The sequence below is a fragment of the Magallana gigas genome, chromosome 1 (assembly GCF_963853765.1).
Source record: "Magallana gigas chromosome 1, xbMagGiga1.1, whole genome shotgun sequence".
Lineage (NCBI taxonomy): Eukaryota > Metazoa > Mollusca > Bivalvia > Ostreida > Ostreidae > Magallana > Magallana gigas.
In genome coordinates, this window is record NC_088853.1 from 1,704,657 (window position 1) to 1,727,545 (window position 22,889).

Sequence of the window (22,889 nt, forward strand, 5' to 3'; positions counted from 1 at the left end):
GTTTTGAATTTCTTCTTAGTAGGACATTACTGTAATACTTGGTACAAAAAAGTAGAATATGATGCTGTTACTTTATATACAAGAACAAGGCAATTATTTATTGGGGTGAACAAAATCTAACTGACAAACCAATCTCCATTTGTATTCACTATAGTTAGATGTTAATAGAGAATAGTCAACAATGAATTACAAAATGAATTTCCCATCCAAGTACTTAAAGTTGTGTCAAGAATTTCATTATGACTGATAGGTTTAAATCTGAGTATTATTAGAAACACTTATTAGGGCCCCGCTCTGCGAGCGCCCTATAGTGATCAGTCTGTCTGTCCAAGATCTCTGGTACGGAGTATATCTTCTCTCCCCTTGGTCCAATGTGGGTCATACTTCACCTACAGAATTCCTTTGGGTAAAGAGTGTGTATTGACCTTGAACCATGTTTCTAGGTCTAAGGTTAAGGTCATAGCAGAATTATATATAAAATTCTTGTCTCTCCCCTTGGTCCATTCTGTCTCATACTTCACTTACAGAGTGTCTATGGTCAAAGGGTGTGCAGTGACCTTGAATAAAGTTTGTAGGTCAAGGGTCAAGGTCATATAAAGCCATCAAATATTTCTTTTTTCAGAGAAGATATATTTTCCACTTAGTCCTATTTGGCTGATACTTCTTATAAACAGAGCTTTGAGTAAAGGGTATATTGTAACCTTGAACCAATTTTCAAGGTCAAATGTGAAGGTCATAGCAGGATTATATGTAAAATCCTTGTCCAGAGCATATCTTCTCTCCCTTTATTCCAATCTTGCTAATACATCACATACATAGTGCCTTTGATCAAAGAAATTGCAGCGACCTTGAATGATGTGTGTAGGTCAAATGTCAAATTCATATCAGATGACACAAAACTCCCTTTTTAAGAGCACACACACAGAAGTTCAATGACAGGTGGAAATTTGTTAAGTTATAGGTCAAGGTCAAAGCAAAATTCTCTGAAATTATTTCCACCCTATTGTCCATTATTTAAGCGGGGCTCTTTTTATATGGTCACCATCTCAATGTTGTCTAATTTTGATATTGTATCTGTCATAAGCTCATGATTGGTTGATAGGTGTTACATGAGCGTGCAATAAAATCTGTTATATAAACCTCACTATAAAAAATACAAACCTTAATATCTTCTTCCGGCATTCACACACTTTGATAGATGAACTGTTACCGCAATTCTATTTACTTTACGTGAATAATGTCACCTCCCAGTCATGCTCATTAACACATATAATGTTAAACGGAATGAGGAACTATTATGTTTATACTGTTACCCTGCAATTGCGCAATTTAACCGCATATAACGCTACACATAATCACACACTTTAACGCATAGTTATACCCTTACACACAATCACACACTTTAACACATATACATTTACACGCAATCAAACACTTTACCACATATACCGTTACACAAAATCAAACACTTTAACACATATACCGTTACACAAAATCAAACATTTTAACACATATACCGTTACACAAAATCAAACAATTTAACACTTTAACACATGTACCGGTACACAAAATCACACACTTTAACACTTATAGTGTTACACAAAATCAAACACTTTAACACATGTACCGTTACACAAAATCAAACACTTTAACACATATACCGTTACACGCAATCAAACACTTTAACACATGTACCGGTACACAAAATCACACACTTAAACACATATACCGTTACACAAAATCAAACACTTTAACACATTCATACCGTTACACCACAAGTACCTGAAATTTTATTAATCAGTCGCTAAGTCATATATCGGAAAATTCTACCCCTACTATATATAAATACTTCTATATAGTAGGGGTAGAATTTTTCGATATATGAATTATTAAGCGACTGATTAATAAAAATTCAGGTGCCTGTGGTTACACACAATCACACACGTTGACGCATTATACCGTTACACACAATCACACATTCTAACACATATATTATTACACACACTCCTGCACTTTAACACATATACCATTACACACAACCACACACTTTATCACATATACCATTACGCAAAATCACGCGTTTTAACACATATACCATAACACACATCACAAACAAAGGTTTGTGAATACCGTCAATTGACTACACCTTAAAATTTACACGTAACTGACTACACTGCTTTGTGTACTTTTGAGGTGGATTTGCGCATGTGCGCGGAAATAGTAATTTAGAAAAGCAGAAAGCAGACCTAGGTAATACCACAGGTGTGTTTACATTTGTTTGAATTCATTAACATGCTAAGGAGCAATTCCCCCCTCTTCTAAGGATTAATTTTCGATCAGCGCCTGACATAGACATAGCATCAATAGTGAAACAGACTATACTATTTTATGCAGAATGTTACTTGAAAATGACTCGATAGACTAAGTGTTTATACAAAGCTGACACTCATTCTTTATCTAAAAAGCATAGTTTTGCACACCAAAAGCATAAAACATGGCTATGAATTTTTAAAGCAACCCAATGTTTACATTTTCAACTACGTGTAGAGTGGTTGAACACGAACGATAGCTCTTTTCTTAATATCATCGTTTAGTTTAAATAACTGCTAGACGATGCAATAAGACAAATATCTTCATAGATTTTTATGATTTAACATAAATCAAAGTAGTATATGATATAAAAAACGACCAGGACACTTATACTTTCGCTCGAAATTTCAGAGGAACTGAACAAATCTCAAGGAAGTCTCGTGAATTTTCATTCGAACACCTCTGGATTTATTACATACTTATCAACGATAAAAAAAAAAAAACACATTCCGAACACTTTCGCAGGGGTGCATTATTTTCATACACTGACAACATGTATGACATAATAGAACGTCAAAACTACCCCGTCTTGTGCCCCTCGACTCAAAACATATACAGTTTATAAATTTTAAGTATTCGAGTGATAGCTTTACAAGTTTTATCATATTCAGACAATGAGCCCATAGTTAAGCATGACGTTTCTAACACATGTTCACCGCTCAAAGTGGTCTTTAATATAGAATCTCATTTTACAACGTTTCTGTCAAACTGTTTCTTTCTTTCTTTTCTCTTCGAACGCGTTATTCCACTGCCAACGGACAGACCACGTTTCCGCATCGACCTATGTGTACGTTCCACTGACGTCGGAAGCAAATTGAAAGTGGGGGGGGGGGCTAAACTAATCCTCAGAATATTGGGGAAAAAAACTAATTCCCAAAATCAGGGAAATCCTAATCCGTGTGTGTGTGTGTGTGTGGGGGGGGGGGGGGGGTATACCTATACTTCCAAAAAAAAAGTTTACCTACCAAATTTTTTTCCCCAAAATCATGGGGGGGGGGGGGGCTAGTATGCCTATGACTCCAACTTCTCAATCTTTCAAGGTAAATTTAGGAACAATTATCTTTGCTGCAAGAAAAGTGGGGGGGGGGGGGGCTAAACCCTATATGATACTATGTCCCTTATGGTTAGGTCTAACTTTGCAAAAAAAAGTTAGCCCACCCCCCGGTTCCGACGCCTATGCGTTCTAAAATTACCTTGTCACATCACGTGCTAATGAATATTTCAGAGGTTGGCGTTTATTGATCGGGCCGGTCAAAAAATATATAAATTCGAATTTATATTAAATACTTTTAACTGCGTTTCACTTAAACAGTATAATTTGCAGAAAGTTAATAACTTATGTACCTTAATGGAAAAATGAAAACATTTCTTTCTTTAAAATTTTTCTTAAAAAACGGAATATATTCCTTTAAGTGCCACAGTGAAAAAAACCATGGCACACCAATTTGTTTCAATTTTTAACTACCTTTGAATCATTTGCGCTTTAGTTTTTCACACGCAAGTAACTCATTAATGACAAACAACGAATGGTATACGTATTTTACCATTATGCCGATCATGACAATGAGCAAGTTAAACAACAAGTGCGACCGGTCATCACGGAATGCTTACTGGCCATTTGTACTTGATCCTCCATCTGCTGTTTTAGATTTCCGCGTTTGCCTTGCTATAGATGTATATATCCGGTATTTTGTTGGATTTTGTTAGCATGGATAGTGTACATTTTTGCCATATTTCATACATATTTGTCTTACAGATAACATGGTTATACCTGTACAGGTACAATGTCTGTACACAAATAAATCTTACATGTGCTGATATAGACAGAACACCCTGGAAGTTGGTAAATTATATTAAATTGAACATGAGTTATATTAGATTCTGAAAAATCCATAAGTCTGTCGTTAGTAAATTAAATTAAAGTAAATATATAAAATGGAGGAAGCCTACTCGGTTGTGTTTTTGCAGGAAGGATATACATATTGAATTGATTTGATTTTTTGGTCGATTTAGTTTTTTGGGTTTTTTTGTTTGTTGTTGTTTTTTTTTGTTTTTTTTTTGGGGGGGGGGGTTGTTTGTTTTTGTTTTGTTTTTTTGTTTCTTTTTTGTACCGATTTAGACAGAACCCCCTGGAAGTTAATAAATTATATCATGTTATAAAATTTTTATATTTAAAAATAAAAAAAAAGTTTCTTCAAAATGTAATGTTAGATTTTTTTAAACCCGGCCATACATGAGGCAATATTAAAACTGGAATTGGAAAGCACTCGCTCTATGTAGACCTTTTCATGACTAATTAATATGCCTTGAGCAAATCTGCTTAGAAGCTCTGTATCATTTTTTCTTCAATTTAATATCAGATGGCGTTTTTCAAGTTGTTTGTCGCACATTGTCTCAGGATGAGAATACTCTGTACGAAAAAGATATGAAATGCGGGTACATGTATTTATTTATTTACATGGTGCACCTCCAACACCTCCAGCAATTTTTAAACAACTCGGATTTTTCTTCACTAATTTCATAAATTATGGTTAAAGCTGATAAAATTAGCATTAGAACAAACTGAATATAAATCAGCATAAATTTTGTATACCATCTGTACATTAAATGCGTTTGACACTGGACTTCCTTTCTGTGTCAAGGCTAATATGAAATTTAAATGAACTTGTTTGCAGGACTTGAAGCGCTTAAACTGATGTGGTGAGGTGAAAAAATAATGCAGACTATAAGAAGTCTACCATCATTACTGCAGGAAGGTGTGGTAATGTTTGTTCGCACATAACATTATATTTACATTCTACTGTGTTTCTTTCCATTAAATTCCGTGATGTTTAAATGCCTCTAAATGCAACACCTATTCACTGCGTATGAATTTACGAGTAATTTACATAAGTAGTTCTCAAACAGTGATTTTTATGTTATCGGTTAAAAATGTATTTCATGAATGTTGTCAAAACATCATGTTTTTTTTATAATTATTCAACAAAAAAGTTGACTTTATAGTTGAAAGCAAAATTTCAAGAGTTATTTTTCATGGATTATATTTTCATGCTCGTCGATCTCAACTCAACAGTCTATGTAATAACCAGTTTAAACCGGTTTTATATAACAGCTGTTCTTGCTGTTACTTATTCACTCCCTCCGTGATCTGCACTTTATATCGATTTATTTAAGTAAACAATTGATTTCGTCAGTAAGGGAATGTAAATATAAGCATTAAATGATTTATTTTTGAGGTCGTCGTGGGTTATTCAATTTGACTGCTCACCTGACGGCAGTTATTGACACGACGACGTCACAAATAAATCATTCAATGCTTTAATATAGACACCTGGAAATATTGATATATGGGTGGTACATTTATTCATCCCTTTGAATTTTAAAATTTTTACAATATTTCCAGGAGAATACATTTTTATAATATCTTGGAAATATAAACATCATAGAAACACCTTATTTTCCCCGGTGATAGTTATATGTTGAGTGCGGGTGTCCCATGTAACCCCGATTTTCGTCACTGGGTGAAATGTTAATAAATGGTGGTAATTTCATTCAAACTTATCTAGCTAACTCTCAACTTGTCTTTATTATTTTAATACTTCAAGATCAGATTGGAATAGGCTCTACCCATTTAAAATCCATGCCTCGAGCATGCACTTGTCTTAATTGCATTGTTTTCTTTGTTTATTGAGCTATGATTTAGTTTGTCTAAAAAAAATTATTGTCTAGCAATAAGAACATTAATAATTTGTAATACGTAATTATTAAAAGAGTTAATTTCTGATTTGAAAAGACCCACAATGTTATACTTAGATTATAACTCGTCATTCTCAAACAAAAAACAGAACTCAAGTTATTAAACGAATCAAGTAATATATTAACCAAAGAATCCCAGGAATGTATCTTTATTTAAAATTTTTTGAATCAATCGATTTCTAACAAATACACAATTCATAAATGAAAAATAACAAACCATAATTATAACCCTACATTAAAAGTAATTGTAAAAGTAAAAGTAAGTGAACGACTTTTGTAGATGACCATCTTCCACGGTCTGACGTAAATCCATTGTCCAGATCAAGACCAGCCAAACTATGCACGTAATACAGTATTAAGAAAAAACATTAATACATATATAAACCATATCGTCCTTAACTATTTACGTAATATTGTAAAAAATAAAAAAAATATACCAATAGATATATCAAATATTTCATTGATGTGCAAATATAAACACCAGTTATGAATCATAAAAATCAAGAATGTTTTCAATTTAAATATTTGCCATTTGCATTTATTCTGTTCGAATTTTCCCTCGTTTATTAATTCTTTATTTTGTGTTACCTATATTACTTTACAATATAACTATTTTTTGGTAATATTTCAATACCCTTTTTTTAGACAATCAATAAAAAGAAACCCTTTTCATATGATTTTGTTTTATTGTTTCCAGTAAAATAAATGTCTGACAGCGAAGAATAAACATGACGAAACAAACTTTAAGTTAAATAAATAACACAATGTTTTACAGCAAATGAGTGTCATTTTAGTAATGTTTTTTTTCTATGTTCAACAGCTCTCAAGGAAAGTTTCATAACAATGTTTACAAGTATGCGTTACATTTAAAACAGAATGCATCTCAACCTTTTCTTTACAGAACACTCGGTTAATTCACAGGATTAATAAATGGAGGAGGTGATACACATTTGTTACGTTAATTACATTGTAAATGAACAAAACATCATCAGCACCAACCAAAGAGAAAATAAAAGTACAAACATGTTAAGGTGGTATGGAAGACCTGTCGATATTACTGTTGATAAAAGTATGAACCTTTACATTTCTTTCTATAGTACGTCACAATATGGAGGTGTCTCATACCACCTTAAGCAAAAGAGAAGAATCGTAACATTCCATGATCAATCAAAATCTATAGAAGATTGAATAAAGCGATTAAAACAATGCACGAGATTCTCACAATGCAAAAAAAATTAACAGGAGGGGAACCTAAACTGATGAAAATAGCTAATTATATTAAAGCGATCTATTGACTCCCGATCTTGGATCTAAACTAAATTTCTAAGGAACATAAAGTTACAATCTCTCCTTTTGTCTCCATTCTGTTGAATAATGAAGCCGACCCATATTTATATCCAAAATAACTGATCTCATTGACTTTTAAAACACACAGATAATTTCTTGTTTTAACATAGACAACTTCCCATATAACAATACATATTTATAGATTGGTAATTCGTCCTGTGAATGGCACTAAGCAAAATAAATAACTAGCATCATTAGCAGGTGCTTGGTTTTGTAGGTGGCTAGATGACAACATGTGTTAAACCATTAAGTCACTAAGTAGATGTCCTGGGACTTTCATCATAGGGATATATGAAACAGTTAAAACTCTGGGAGAGGAGGTCAAACATGTATTATTTTTACGGCGATTGAAGAATCATTTGACGACCCAGGCAAAAAAAACCAACAAAACATTCCAGTCCTTTTCTTTAGGCTACAGTTGCGATGAAATAAAATAAATAGAAAGGGAGAAATAAAGTGAAAACAATTGTTAAAAAATGTAGTTACATATCGCCTGTACATCATCAAAATTGGTTAAATACATTTCTGAATAGCATACAATTAAAATAGAGGATATATTGCAGTTTCTACTTGTGTCAGTTCTTTGTGCTCCTACAGTGCTGCTACTGAAAGTTGACAAGGATATGATAACGTGACTAGCATTCTGTAAGGGACTTGTCACGTACCTTAAATGTACGTATACTGTACTCAGTAAAGACACAAACAGACGTAAGAAATATTTAAAGAACTGTTAACAACTTAAAATGGTTTATAGACAGAGTTAAAATAATTAAAACAAACGTTTACAAATTAAGTGGCAAAAACCCACTTTCAAAGATATGTATAAATAAAGGAAAATGATGGTTAGATAGAGTCCACGAAAAGCTGGAACCTTTTAACACAAATTATGCTAGGAAATAGAACGACCAATAGAATACATATACCATTGTTACGTCACATTCCAAGGTGCGGTCATTCTGCTCCAGTCAGTTCAATAGCACACAATGGAAAAACCTGATATTTTTAATCCATAAGAAAGGGCATAAATGATTTACATTAACTCGATAGGCCATCATCTAAACATAGTTATACTATTAGTGCAATTAATAACGAAGATATTTGCCTTGATTGAAACAATGGATCACATTTTTAACGTACATTTGCTTACATTACAATGATTAGTATAGCCTTTTATTTTATAACATGATTCAAACTGAAGTAAACAATAACTAACACTGTATGCATGAGCACAAAAACTCCAAAAAATTAAGGTCAGACGACACGTTCTTCGAGAATCGTTTTTGTATCTCCTCGTTATAGAGAGTTCCAATAAAATTATTAATTTTATAATTATTTTAAAAATGATTAAAATTTAATTACATGTGGTTATGTGTCTAGATGGCCGAGTGGTTAGAACCGTGGCCGCTCACTGCCAGAAGCGTACCTGTTCTGGAGGTCGTGAGTTCAAATCCCTGCTCCGGCCGAGATAGAGTTCCTCTATAGTGAATTTTGCTGTGCTGTATATGTATTTATTTTTACATCAGCAATTCGAGTGTATTTCCAAGAAGATTATATAGGAAATTGCATACTCTAGTATTTTGTAGAAATGCCTTGTAAGGAACCCTAATTTTTTGCAAGAAAGCTTGTCAAAATAGTTGTAAACCATCAACAAATTCCTGGAAAAAGTTATATAAAATTGAGGAACGTGTCGCCTGACCTTAACAATCAAAAATGCCTCAATGTAATATCATTCTACCAAAATACAGAAGGAAATAATTTATTAAAAAATAATGAACAATTGAAACCCCAATACCCCGTCATATTGTTTTTCATAATAGGAATTATGTTTGCATAATGATTTACAAAGAAATGAACACAGATCTGTATCTTTAACACAAATGTAATATTATCAAAAATACCAAAGGACTACATCATTCAAAACACATATGGAAATGTTGTTCTTCTAGTGTACATTCGTTAAAAAAAATCATTAAATACGATGAATTCAATTTAGATGATATATGGTTCAAACTTTACGCATTTCTAAATTATTGTATCTCCCGCCTTTAGCCCCTGCTCCCTTCCTGTGCCCCTGTGGTGGGCCTCCGTGTGCTGAGTATGGCGGCGGGGGTCCCGATGGGCCCTACAATAAGAAATAAAAACAAGGCTCAGTATAGATACCATTCGTCAAAACATATAACGTAACAAATTGTACTAGTCTTTATAAAATGAAGAAAAAATATTAGTAAGTGCATGCAATTAAATTGCTTAGTTATGATTACACATCTCCAAATAATCTACTGTTTCAATTGTACAAACACATAATATTATCATTCGAATTTCAAAAGCGTCACTTCTAGAAATATTTTTCGGCATATGACATTGATCTTTTTGTGCAACGCAAGTTCTCATTTTGAATTGTAATTACCACAAGATGTTAAACATCTGTTAAAAAGACAAACTGTGCCCGTTTACATGTACCATTTGTTGACCAACATTAATTTATAACATTGTTTAACCAAAAAAAGATTATTATTAATTATCTATCAGCTTTATAGCAGATTTATTGACCATACTATAGAATAAAACACAATTTAAAATTTACCTTTATACAATAAAACAGAACTTAGAATCGTATCTTTTGAAATGGTATAATACACTAAACTAACTGCATCTCAATGTTCGTTTTTTTTTTTTTTCAAGGAAAGAGTAGATTAGTTATGCTATAAATTACAACTTTTAATTTCCCTCTCGCACACACTTATCAGAATATAAATTACATTACGAACAAATTCTTTAATATTTATTCAAAATATAAGATTCAAATAATCACTGACATTTATCTTTTTAATTATAAATTAAAAATTAATCGAACATATTTTCGCACATACTTTTCAAAAAAAAAAATTTTAAAAAACCCAGATTGTTCATATTTAATTCAATAGTCCCCTATATTCTTTATTCTTAAATACTTGGTGGAAAACAAAACCCAGTACAACACGTGATGTTATCTAGTTATACCCATAATGCATCTGGCACCCACCACCATTACTATAAATGCCGTAGTGTAAGAGGCGAAAAGGGTAAAGAAGAAAGTATGGAAGCGGCAGCGTGCGTGTGGCTAAATTGGCTAAACGTTTACCCTAAATCTTTGATGTTGCTCTTGGTTGCTTGTAAATAAAGGACATACACATTACTATGTCGCAAAATTCACCTTATAACAAAGGCTCTGCATCTGATTCAGTTTTTAACAATAAGTGTTTTTACTATACGTAACTGTAGAAGCTTTAGTTTTGAAGTTTACGTCTAATTCTAAGCGTAAAATTCGTCTGATACATAAGTTCATTACAAAATTACAGAAGACGTGTACAAATCTTATAATCAAGTAATGCCTTTAAGTACAAACACTGGTTATAATATTAGGGTAACGTTTAGGGTTGTTTTCAATATATACAACTTTATGTAACTTGGTCATTGGGTTTACTGAAATAAGTGTATTACGTAAACAGCTCATCTCTAACATGCAACCAAATGACAGGAACTCACACACTGCCAGTGAATGTTCCCTTTGAAGACATTTCTCAACTGAAAACAACATTCTACTTAATGACCATGTTTCTGTAGTTCCATGATAGCATGTGGAATACAGTTTCTTTCCACTTATCTTCTTTCTATCCCTAAATGATTGGTCATAACCAGATATAACTTTACAAGTTTTAAATATAAACCCATCTCATCTGGAGTGACCACATCAATATCTGAACACGTACAATTTGCCACAAACCATCAGGCGATACTACCAATGAAGTAAGAGATCCATCTAGAGTATAGAGAACCGAGTGATCAGGATACAACCAATGAAGTTAGAGGTCCATCTAAAGTATATAGAACCGATTGGTACTATATCAAAACATGATGGCATCTATCATTTTCTTGTTCAACATCTTCAATGGCACAACTTTTACTATCTACATCAGCTTTTCAATGAAAACAAAATAAAGGAACGCCAAGTACGTTTGAAAAATCTGAATGTTATGTATGAATGAGTGTACTTTCCTTATAAGGAAATGATTCTAAACCAATTCAGTTTATGGAGGTGTAAGAAAGCGTTATATGAATTAAGAAGGCAGGTATGTGCAAACATTTTGGAGCTGTTAGCTAGCTGCTAGCGAGTGTTGCTAGGAAAGAAGACATAAATGTAACATGGATAAAACGATTCCTAATTAACACATCTATATGTTAAACTAATCATTTAGAACTTTTTGCGTTGCATTTGTTTTAATTAATATTTTGTTTCTCTCGCCTTTATTTGTTGTGTACCTGAGCATATTACTGAGGTGCAACTCATGATATACTCATCCTAAATCATGTGTTCTTTTATTATAACCAAGTCTGACTTCTTCATTACAAAAGATAATAAGTAAGTACAATTAGACTAGACATTAAAAAGTTATCTAACTAGGGCAAACTACGACAGCAGTTGTAAGCACACAATATTGGTAAGGTTTCTGTATAGATAATGGCTGACATCAACCAAATCTCACGGCTAGTCGCCTAATTTCACTTCATACCAAAACGCTTATTTGCTTACATATAATGGTAATAAATGAATGTGAGAACATATATAAGTTGGAACTTTTTTCAGATGTCATCTTGCTATTAAAGTACATGTAAAAGAAAACGGGGGAAATATGGTTCTGTAGCCATTTTCACAAAAAATCTTAAGGTTTTGCGTAAGATTTCAACTTAAGAATATCTTACGAGAAATCTTAAGTGCTTTTCACGAACGCATTCGTAACAGGTTTCACTTAAGAATTTACTTACGAGTTATCCTTTCTCTAGCAACGACTTGAATTCACTTAATAATTCTTATAAAACAGCAGAAACATATAAATTAACCAACATTCTCATAAAAAAAAAGATGCAAAACTGAAATTATATACCACTTACATCGAGTGTAATCAATGTGATGTAGTAGAAATCAAAATATGACGTCACAATCACAATGTGTATTTAGTGTGACGTAGGAAAATCTTACGAGAAAAATTTGCCGTAAAAATTTTTAGAGAATTTATTTCAATATTTGTGTATTATTTTTCAACAATAACTGCTATATAATGCGAAATAACGGTATAATGCGCTATAATACATTAAATTTAGCTGTTTTTCTTGTATATTTTACATAATACGATTATTATTTACAGTTTTGAAATACTTACGAGAGGGTATGTGCTATCGTAAAGTTACGACAAATTTTACACGTAAGAATCTCATAAGATGTTTTGTGAAAATGAATAAAAACTCTAGTTTTCACTTACGATAAAAATCAATCGTAAGATTTTTTGTGAAAAGGGCTGCAGATGTTATGGACATGGGCTATGTAAGTTGGTTCCAGTCTGGAGTGTTGTTTTGAGACTGGCTGTGAGATTTCGCTGATGTGCAGCTCTAGGATATATGCAGGTTTATTCACACATACAGATTTGCCTTAGACAGGATATAAATACTTACAACTATCAAAGGATATTGAGTGTCGTGGTTCTACAAAACACAGACAGACAGCGTCATATCATGTGTTTCATTGCTAAAAATTCAGTTACTAGTATTAAGTGAAATAAAAGCTTCAGTTTTATGTTCGTCCTTTTTATCTTCGTTGCCAATGAGTGAATTTAAGACTGGGCAAATTCAAAACATCTTTCGAATAACTGTATAAATAAGAAAGTATCTATCACACAACTCTTCTTGGACGAATTACCGACGGCGTGATGATTGGACGAATTACAGACGGCGTGATGATTGGACAAATTACCGACGGCGTGATGATTGGACGAATTACAGACGGCGTGATGATTGGACGAATTACAGACGGCGTGATGATTGGACAAATTACCGACGGCGTGATGATTGGACGAATTACAGACGGCGTGATGATTGGACGAATTACAGACGGGGTGATGATTGGACAAATTACAGACGGGTGATGATTGGGCGAATTACAGACAGCGTGATGATTGGACGAATTACAGACGGGGTGAAACTAGTGTAGAAGACCAAATAAAATTAAAAATCACTGGGCGAAAATACTAGTAATCCTTTATACATTCTGTTTATTGTTTGCTCTGGTGTTGTTTTTGTTCATAGACAATGAAATTTTATAAAGGTTTATTTAACAATGATTTTTATTGAATGTATCTGACTTTCACATGAAACTTTTCACGAGCAATTTACATGAAATAAGTACACATGTACACTTTAAAGTGTTTTGATATTCTGAGATGACCACCACTAAAAAGCAGATATTAGAATTTAGTAAATTTTACAGTAAGGTAGAAAATGATATTATTAATCACATATCAAAATTTACATTATGTAGTATTTTCTTAATCTTCTTTGCAGTGCTGAAATTGACAATTTTCTTTTTGCTTTAATTAAATGCACCTTTATTTTCTGATTCACAAAAAGAATCAGAAGATTGTAGATTTTCTTGAAACTTTGAAATTAACTAGAGTTGGTGTAAATAACTTACGGTAAAGAAATGAGGAGTTTTGAAATTGTGGTGATTGCACAAAAATAATTTAATTCTGGTTGTAACGCGCTTTCTGATTGGCTAAAAAAATTATTTTATATCGTATAAAGAATGTTGCCTACGTCATAGTAAGACTAACGTCAAAGATGTATCAATACGCCTGACGTTACGTTTGAATTTTGTACAATTTTACGTCATTTTAAAGGTCAAATGACCGTTTTTATCTACAATGAAGAGTAGAAAAATTAAATTATAAGCAATGAAATCAATATTTATTAGTTTTATACGATATAAAATGGTTTGAAACAGTTTACGCTTTTTTATAAACCGCTTCGCGGTTTATAAATTGTAAACTGCCCCAAACCATTTTATATCGTATAAAACAAATAAATATTGAATTCATTCCTTAAACAACCGCAACCAAATCGGTCTCATTTAATGTAAAAAATGAGAATTTGATATTACAATCAACTTTTGCCAAAACATTACAGCCATATCAATAATTTTGAATTTCATTTACATTAATGCTCTTTAGGGTTCCTTCAACAAATTTTTTGACGGCTAAGTTAAAAACAACAGTATTATTTTGCAATAGAATTCCTCTTTGATTTTAAAGATAAATTTTATTTTTTTATATTTACATTTTACAGTGTATTGCCTGTGATAACACTAGGTATTGATTTTGAACTATATAACCCATTACTTCAAATGACGCCAAATTGAGACGCCGGCGGGATTTGCTTATTTAAATTCAAATATTGGCTCAAAATTATGTTAATATAAGTAATAAGGAATCTTTCTTTGAATATCATGGGGTGATAATTTCGGTCAGGGCGTGATCAAATCTATCATAAAGCTCTTCCGGCTTTATTGGATTTGATCACGCCTCGACCAAAATTATCACCCCATAATATTCAACGAATGATTCCTTATTACTTAAATAATGATAGAAATGTTTGGTTAATAAGAAACACTTGAACTGAGACTTGGATTGTTGTGCAATCTCTTAAGCAGACTATTATATTTATTAAATCTATTTTAGAACAAGTGCTATAAAGATATAGAAACTAACACAAATAATAATTTCAAGGTTAAAATTTATGAACTTTTTCCTCACTGTATAAAAAATTATACATTTATTAACAAATAATTTGAAGGAAAAAAAAGTATATTGATGGTTGACTTGATTACCACATAGCCTCGTTAAAAGACATTAAATATCTGAATATATAGCCTGTCTTAATACTGAAATATTTTAAGAAAATCTAATGGTTGACTTGACGACAACACAGCCTCCCTACATTAAATCTATGAATAGGTATTCTGTGGCTGATTTGGTGAAAACAGTTATGCTGGGGAACAGTTAAATGATTAAGGACAGCAATAGTTATGAAAAAAAGTTAAGAAGATTATAAAAGTTCATAAAAGTATGAAGACTTTAAAATATAACCCCTTATTAGAAACTTAAAAAGGCAAAGTATATGTACAAATATACTATTTTTTAAAAAAAATAGCTTATTATGCCACTAGTACAGTATATTAAAGTTACAAATACATGTAACTCTAATAGCACTTAGTTCTTACATAGTAATCATTCTTTTTTCATCAATTATTTAAGGTTTTATTTAATAAATCTCCAAAAACCATAACTTGAGTCTTAATGAAGACTTGAACAAGATGTCGGATTGAGGAGAGAGGTTTTAGTTTGATATTGACTGTTAGTAATTGAGTAGCAGTATGATCCACAACAGTGTTAGCAGTTTATGAGTGAAAAACACCTTTGTTATTGCATTACACCGTTAGTTAAGCATATAAGAAAGATAAAATTTTATGAAACTGAGACTTAAAGGCAAAGCAACCTCATTACCCATTTATGACCATTAAGAAAATTAATGCAATAAATAATCATCTCCCATCTTACCCTTGAGTCCGCAAATATATCTCTCATTACTACAGAACCAAGGTCCTAAACATCCTACACTAGAACTAAGGTCCTAAACATCCTACACTAGTACTAAGGTTCTTTACTTCCTACACTAGGACTAGGGTCCTAAACATCCTACACTAGCACTAAGGTTCTAAACATTCTACACTAGGACTAGGGTCCTTTACTTCCTACACTAGGACTAGGAACCTAAACATCCTACACTAGCACCAAGGTTCTAAACATTCTACACTAGGACTAAGGTCCTCAACATCCTACACTAGGACTAAGGTCCTTTACTTCCTACACTAGGACTAGGAACCTAAACATCCTACACTAGCACTAAGGTTCTAAACATTCTACACTAGGACTAAGGTCCTTAACATCCTACACTAAGACTAAGGTCCTTTACTTCCTACACTAGGAATAAGATCCGAAACATCCTACACTAGGACTCAGGTCCTTAACATCCTTTGCTAGGACTTTGGTCCTAAGCATCCTACACCAGGACTAAGGTCGTAAACATCCTACATTAGAAGTATTGCCCTAAACATCCATTTTAAAGCGCAATCTTCTAATCTATATAAAGACTGATTTTTTTTTTAAATCCCGAAAAATAACCTAACATCCTTTCATATGGATGCATGTTTTTCACAACCTTCATAAGGATTTATGTCATAACAAACTTACACAAGGACTTAAATATCTTTATCACCCTAAACAAGGAGTATGTACTAAACAAGGTGTGTGTACTAAACATTGTACTTAAAATTGATAATTCTTTTATATTACAAGATGATGACTGTCAATCTTATCCATGTAAGCACCTTTACACACAATGAATAATGACATTACACTGATAAATACAAAGACTATGACAAAAAACATGTCTCTCAAATTCAAATACCGAAACCAAAAAACAAAAAGATCTTTGAATACAATGTGCCATTTAAAATTAATGCATAATCTGTAATTAGTTTAGTAAAACCTGACTACTTCCATGTATACAAGACAGTGTTGTACACCAACAGTTAAACTTGTGACTAGTCGTGACTCTGCCAATGATGTAGCCACTCACTTCATTAACCCAACACCTAATGAGTCCAACATTTTCTGTCTATCATTATTACTCTGTCAATCTAATCAGTTGTTGATCACAACTATAGTTTTACCATTCGTTGTACAGCACAAATTTCGTTAGCCCAGACACACTATATTTGATAATAAAATTTGATTTTATCTGTACATAAAAGTACAACCTTGGACATTAACCACTCCACTCCTGTTTGTCCTTCTCTATCCTCAAATAACTATGTCATGGTCATTGACCACCCTACCTGTGCCCGGTACTGTTGCTCTGGCTGACGGCGTCGTCGCCTCAGTGTGTCCGTCAATTTCAAGGCTGGTTTGGCGTTAGGGTTTGAGCTGGGTGTGTGCACGGCACAGAACTTGATGAACAATCCCATAAACAGGATAAGTCCTATAGCCATCAATAAGACGGCCCACCAATATTCCTACAACAGTACATTATATATATAACACAAGTTATTTACAGTATAACATGTTAGATACAGCACAGAACTTGATGAACAATCCCATAAACAGGATAAACCCTATAGCCATCAGTAACACGACCCACCAATATTCCTACAACATTACATTATATATATAACACAAGTTATTTACAGTATAACATGTTAGATACAGCACAGAACTTGATGAACAATCCCATAAACAGGATAAGGCCTATAGCCATCGGTAAGACGGCCCACCAATATTCCTACAACATTACATTATATATATAACACAAGTTATTTACAGTATAACATGTTAGATACAGTACAGAACTTGATGAACAATCCCATAAACAGGATAAGGCCTATAGTCATCAGTAACACAGCCCACCAATATTCCTAAAACATTACATTATATATATAACACAAGTTATTTACAGTATAACATGTTAGATACAGCACAGAACTTGATGAACAATCCCATAAACAGGATAAGGCCTATAGCCATCGGTAAGACGGCCCACCAATATTCCTACAACATTACATTATATATATAACACAAGTTATTTACAGTATAACATGTTAAATACAGCACAGACCTTGATGAACAATCCCATAAACAGGATAAGTCCTATAGCCATCAATAAGACGGCCCACCAATATTCTTACAACAGTACACTATATATATAACACAAGTTATTTACAGTATAACATGTTAGATACAGCACATAACTTGATTAACAATCCCATAAACAGGATAAGGCCTATACCCATCAGTAAGACGGCCCACAAATATTCCTACAACATTACATTATATATATAACACAAGTTATTTACAGTATAACATGTTAGATACAGCACATAACTTGATTAACAATCCCATAAACAGGATAAGGCCTATAGCCATCAGTAACACAGCTCACCAATATTCCTACAACATTACATTTTATATATATAACACAAGTTATTTACAGCATAACATGTTAGATACAGCACAGAATCCCATAAACAGGATAAGGCCTATAGCCATCAGTAACACAGCCCACCAATATTCCTACAACATTACATTTTATATATATAACACAAGTTATTTACAGTATAACATGTTAGATACAGCACAGAACTTGATGAACAATCCCATAAACAGGATAAGGCCTATAGCCATCAGTAAGACGGCCCACCAATATTCCTACAACAGTACATCTATATATTTATACATCATGCCATCAATAGATCAACCAAATAACAAGGCGAAGTGTCAGCCAATGACAGCCATATTGCCGAATATTACTTTTCACTGAACAAACATAGAGATATATGAGGCAATCGAGTGCTATGTTTAAACCAATGAAAGTGTGATATTTCAGACCAAAGAAAAAGCAATTTTATTTATTGTAACCCTACATTAACTCAGTATGACTTACAATAACCCAGGATGACTTACAATAATCCATCATGACTTACATTTATCCAGCATGACTTACATTTATCCAGCATGACTTACATTTATCCAGCATGACTTACAATAATCAATTATGACTTACAATAACCCAGTATGACTTACAATAACCCAGTATGACTTACAATAACCCAGCATAACTTACAATAATCAATCATGACTTACATTTATCCAGCATGACTTACAATAATCAAGTATGACTTACAATAACCCAGTATGCTTTACAATAATCCAGCATGACTTACAATAATCCAGCATGATTTACAGTAATCCAGCATGACTTACAATAATACTGCATGACTTACAATAACCCAGCATGACTTACAATAATTCAGCATGACTTACAATAATTCAGCATGACTTACAATAATTCAGCATGACTTACAATAATCCAGCATGACTTACAATAATCCAGTTCTTTATATTGGCCAGCGTTTTTTCGCTAAATATCAAGTTCTTCAGTCGCTGTAGTGGTCCTTCATTATCAACGCCACGGCAACGAGAAAACACATCACAGTAACCTTGGTATTGTTACAGGGGGAACCTAGATCATAGAAAATCAACATATAAGTTGTAAAACTGTGGGATAAAGAGGCCCATGGGCTACATATCTCAACAGACCAACAGTTTTTGTATAGTTCTATATCTGTTCTTCGACATCTTCCCTAAGCCTATACATTTCTAAGTTAAATTTTAAACCCTTATTGGGACTCCAGTATTGGTTTAGGGTCTCGATTTGAACAATTAAGAATCTACATTATTTGAGGATGTATCATTCTATATCAGTTTTTCAACAATTTCCCTATATATTTCTAAGTTACACCTTAAATTTTTATTGGGACCCCACGATTTGAACAATTTAGAACCTTTATCATATCAGGATGCTTGCATAGTAATCTCTTAAATTGTAGCATCATAGTTCTTGAGAAGAAGATTTTAAAACAATTTCCCTTTATATTTCTATGTCAAACTTTGAACCCCTCTTAGGCCCCATTATTTGTTCGGGGCTCAGGATTTTACAATGTAGAGTCTTCACTATATGTACAAGTTTCTTTGTAAATATTGGCATTTCTGTTGCACTGGTTCTTAAGCAGAAGCTTTTTAAAGCAATTACATCCATCTCCTTTTATTTGCTCTTTCTTTAATTAATTTGAAATTCTCTTTCCATAAGGATGCTTTGTACTAAGTTTGGTATAATTTGGCCTAATGGTTCTTGAGAAGAAGTCAAAAATGAGACAAACGGACAGACTGACATACAGATGGATGGCTGTGATAAGAAGAGCTCACCCGAACCCACGATTTAGGTGAGCTTAAAATTATAACAGGGTGAACCTGTATCATAAATTTAATAGTATTTAATTTCATTTTCAAATCTTAATTTGTCTATCAAATATTTTCCAACTATGGATGAATCCTACAGGAGTTTTTTTAATGCAGGACCGAAGATTAAGGCTAGGATTTTGATTGGGTACATGTAGGTATGGTTTGTTTACTTTCCCGATTGGGTACATGTAGGTATGGTTTGTTTACTTTCCCGAGAGCAGCACAATATAAAAGTGTTGACAGGTCTAATCATTTACTTGATTCCCTCCTTCTAAAGAGAAGCAGGTAATGTTTTTACTCGTGTTAAAAGTAACAACCAGACAGGAAACTTATTTCTGCATGCATGTGTCATACTATTGAATCATTTAATTTTGTGAGGGCCAATTTTCAGGGACTGTGGGTTTGTTTTATTTGTGGGGATGTAGTATTGTGGATGCGTCAGTTTTTAGTTTCAGAAATTAAATCTTTTATTATAAGTTTTCGTCGAGGATGTAAATTCTGATTCGTAGGTGATAGCTATTAACGAACACCACCAAAACTGAACCACAGGGAAGTCTAATGATTCCACAGTATTTCTTACAGGGAGACAATATATATTTCACCTGGGGTTTCAGACAAATTTCTTACCGGCTGTTAGTTTGATTCCGCCGCTGGACTGTTTCCGCTGGTTGACATCTTGTAGGAGAACATACAGGGCATTAGAACTGTCCAGGTTCTGGTTTGTGGCATAGCATACAGCATCAGAGTCATTCTTCTCTGTTGAAAGATTCAAACATATAAATCACACTTTGGCAAAACAGACAAAAATTAGGCATAAGAAAAAAATTGTTTGTTTCCGCTTTCCCGACCGACCCTAGATTTTACCCCCCGACTCGAAACTTTTTTTTTAGGATTTTTGATGGAAAATCGTTTATTTTCGTTTTTATCCGATTTGGAAAAAAAATTACTCAAAATTTTGGTCACAAAAATGCTTGAAGAAGTTACTCTTCTCAAATCAGTGTAACTCAAACGTTTTGTTTCAAAATGGCTGTATGTTTCCATGTGTTGTAGATTTTAATAATGCTCTCATCGTTGGCAGAGAAAGTATCTGATATATAATATCATTTTTGTGTTTTCTTAAGACCAGCTTAATAGTCAGGAATGATATTAAAAGTATTTCTCATATTATACCATTCAGCAGTGTCAGTATCTAATCGGCATGTATGGATACTGCAATATTAAAGGGAAAAAATATTTGAAAAAATAAAAAAAAAATTCCGACCGACCCTACCTTTTTTTTAGCATGAAAGCAGAAACAAACTATTTTTTTGTTAGGCCTTAGAAAGATTGATTTTATATCTACAACATGAACTATAACTTGTCGATACTGCCCACTACAAATTTTAGACAACTTGTCTAAAATGCTAACTAAAAATTAGACAACTTGTTTATAATGCTTACTATAAATTAGACTTCTTTATAATGCTTACTACAAATTAGACAACTTGTTTATAATGCTTACTACAAATTAGACAACTTGTTTATAATGCTTAATACATATTAGACAACTTGTCTACAATACTACAGCCTAGACAACTTGTCTATGATACTTTCTACAAATAAGACAACTTATTTACTACATTCTTGACAACTTGTCTACAATACTACACATTAGACAACTTGTTTATAATACTAACCATTAGCTCACATCTGTCTATAGGGTTTACTTTAATACTTACTACAGATTAGACAACTTATCTACAATACTTACTACAGATTAGACAATTTGTCTATAATACTAACTACACATTAGACAATGTATATACTACAGACTTGACAATTTGTCTATAATACTACAGATTAGACAACTTGTCTATAATACTTTCGATTAGACAACAATACTTACTACAGGCTAAGTAACACAGCTGTTCCTTTTGATGTTCTGTCAGACAATTTGTCTATAATACTATATATTAGACAACAATACTTACTACAGGCTAAATAACACAGCTGCTCCTTTTGTTGTACTGTCAGGTCACCAGGCAGTGTAACAAAGCATTCCTCCCAAACACCTGGAGATGTCCCATTTTCTGGTGTTCCAACCTTTAGACACAAGGAGCCTGTGCAAAACTGAAAAGAAACCATTCATATTATTGCAGCTTCCTTTTATTTGACTGCAATAACTTACAGCTAACGACTTCTGAAAAATAACAGCCTTGATGATTGCTTGTTGTGATTTTACACACAAATTCTGTAAAATTGTACTTCGAAACTTGCTGTTGGAGAAATCATTGCAATAACAAACTTACCCCTTGTTGGCAGACCAGAGAAATCATTGCAATAACAAACTTACCCTTTGTTGGCAGACCAGAGAAATCATTGTAATAACAAACTTACCTCTTGTTGGCAGTCAAGAGAATGTCTTTGTAATAACAACTTACCCCTTGTTTGCAGACCTGTGAATAGTCATTTGAGATCTGGCTCCTTCCCTGAATCTGGACATGATGCATTGATCCCAGTGAAAAGTAGTTAAGGTCAATAATCATTTACAATCTTGTGACATGAAGCATTTTTCCAGTGAATCAGAGTTAAATGCAATAACAATTCATTAACATTGCTTTGAAACAGATACGTATTAACTGTTGTGATGTTATTGTAACATTAGATGTTCATGCTTATAGAGAGTACCCATCATTAACAAATAAACAACAAAAA

The 22,889-nt window shown here is 32.9% G+C and overlaps 1 protein-coding gene across 1 annotated transcript; it reads right to left on the minus strand.

The window, feature by feature from the left end:
• Positions 1-6,792: 6,792 nt before the first annotated feature.
• On the minus strand, positions 6,793-22,684 carry LOC105331372 (uncharacterized). Its single transcript, XM_066078778.1, has 6 exons — positions 22,616-22,684; positions 22,166-22,304; positions 20,823-20,951; positions 19,278-19,416; positions 17,237-17,413; positions 6,793-9,595 (listed from the first exon to the last, which is right to left on the minus strand). The coding sequence occupies exons 1-4, from the start codon at positions 22,682-22,684 to the stop codon at positions 19,331-19,333; spliced, it is 423 nt and encodes a 140-aa protein (XP_065934850.1). The 3' UTR covers positions 6,793-9,595; positions 17,237-17,413; positions 19,278-19,330.
• Positions 22,685-22,889: the final 205 nt, after the last annotated feature.

Coding starts and splice junctions, on each gene's coding strand:
- LOC105331372 (XM_066078778.1), bottom strand. CDS start 22,684: ATGCATCATGTCCAGATTCAGGGAAGGAGCCAGATCTCAAATGACTAT. Junction 22,305..22,615: donor CACAGGTCTGCAAACAAGGG/GTAAGTTGTTAT, acceptor GTTTCTTTTCAG/TTTTGCACAGGCTCCTTGTG. Junction 20,952..22,165: donor GCTGTGTTATTTAGCCTGTA/GTAAGTATTGTT, acceptor ATCTTTCAACAG/AGAAGAATGACTCTGATGCT.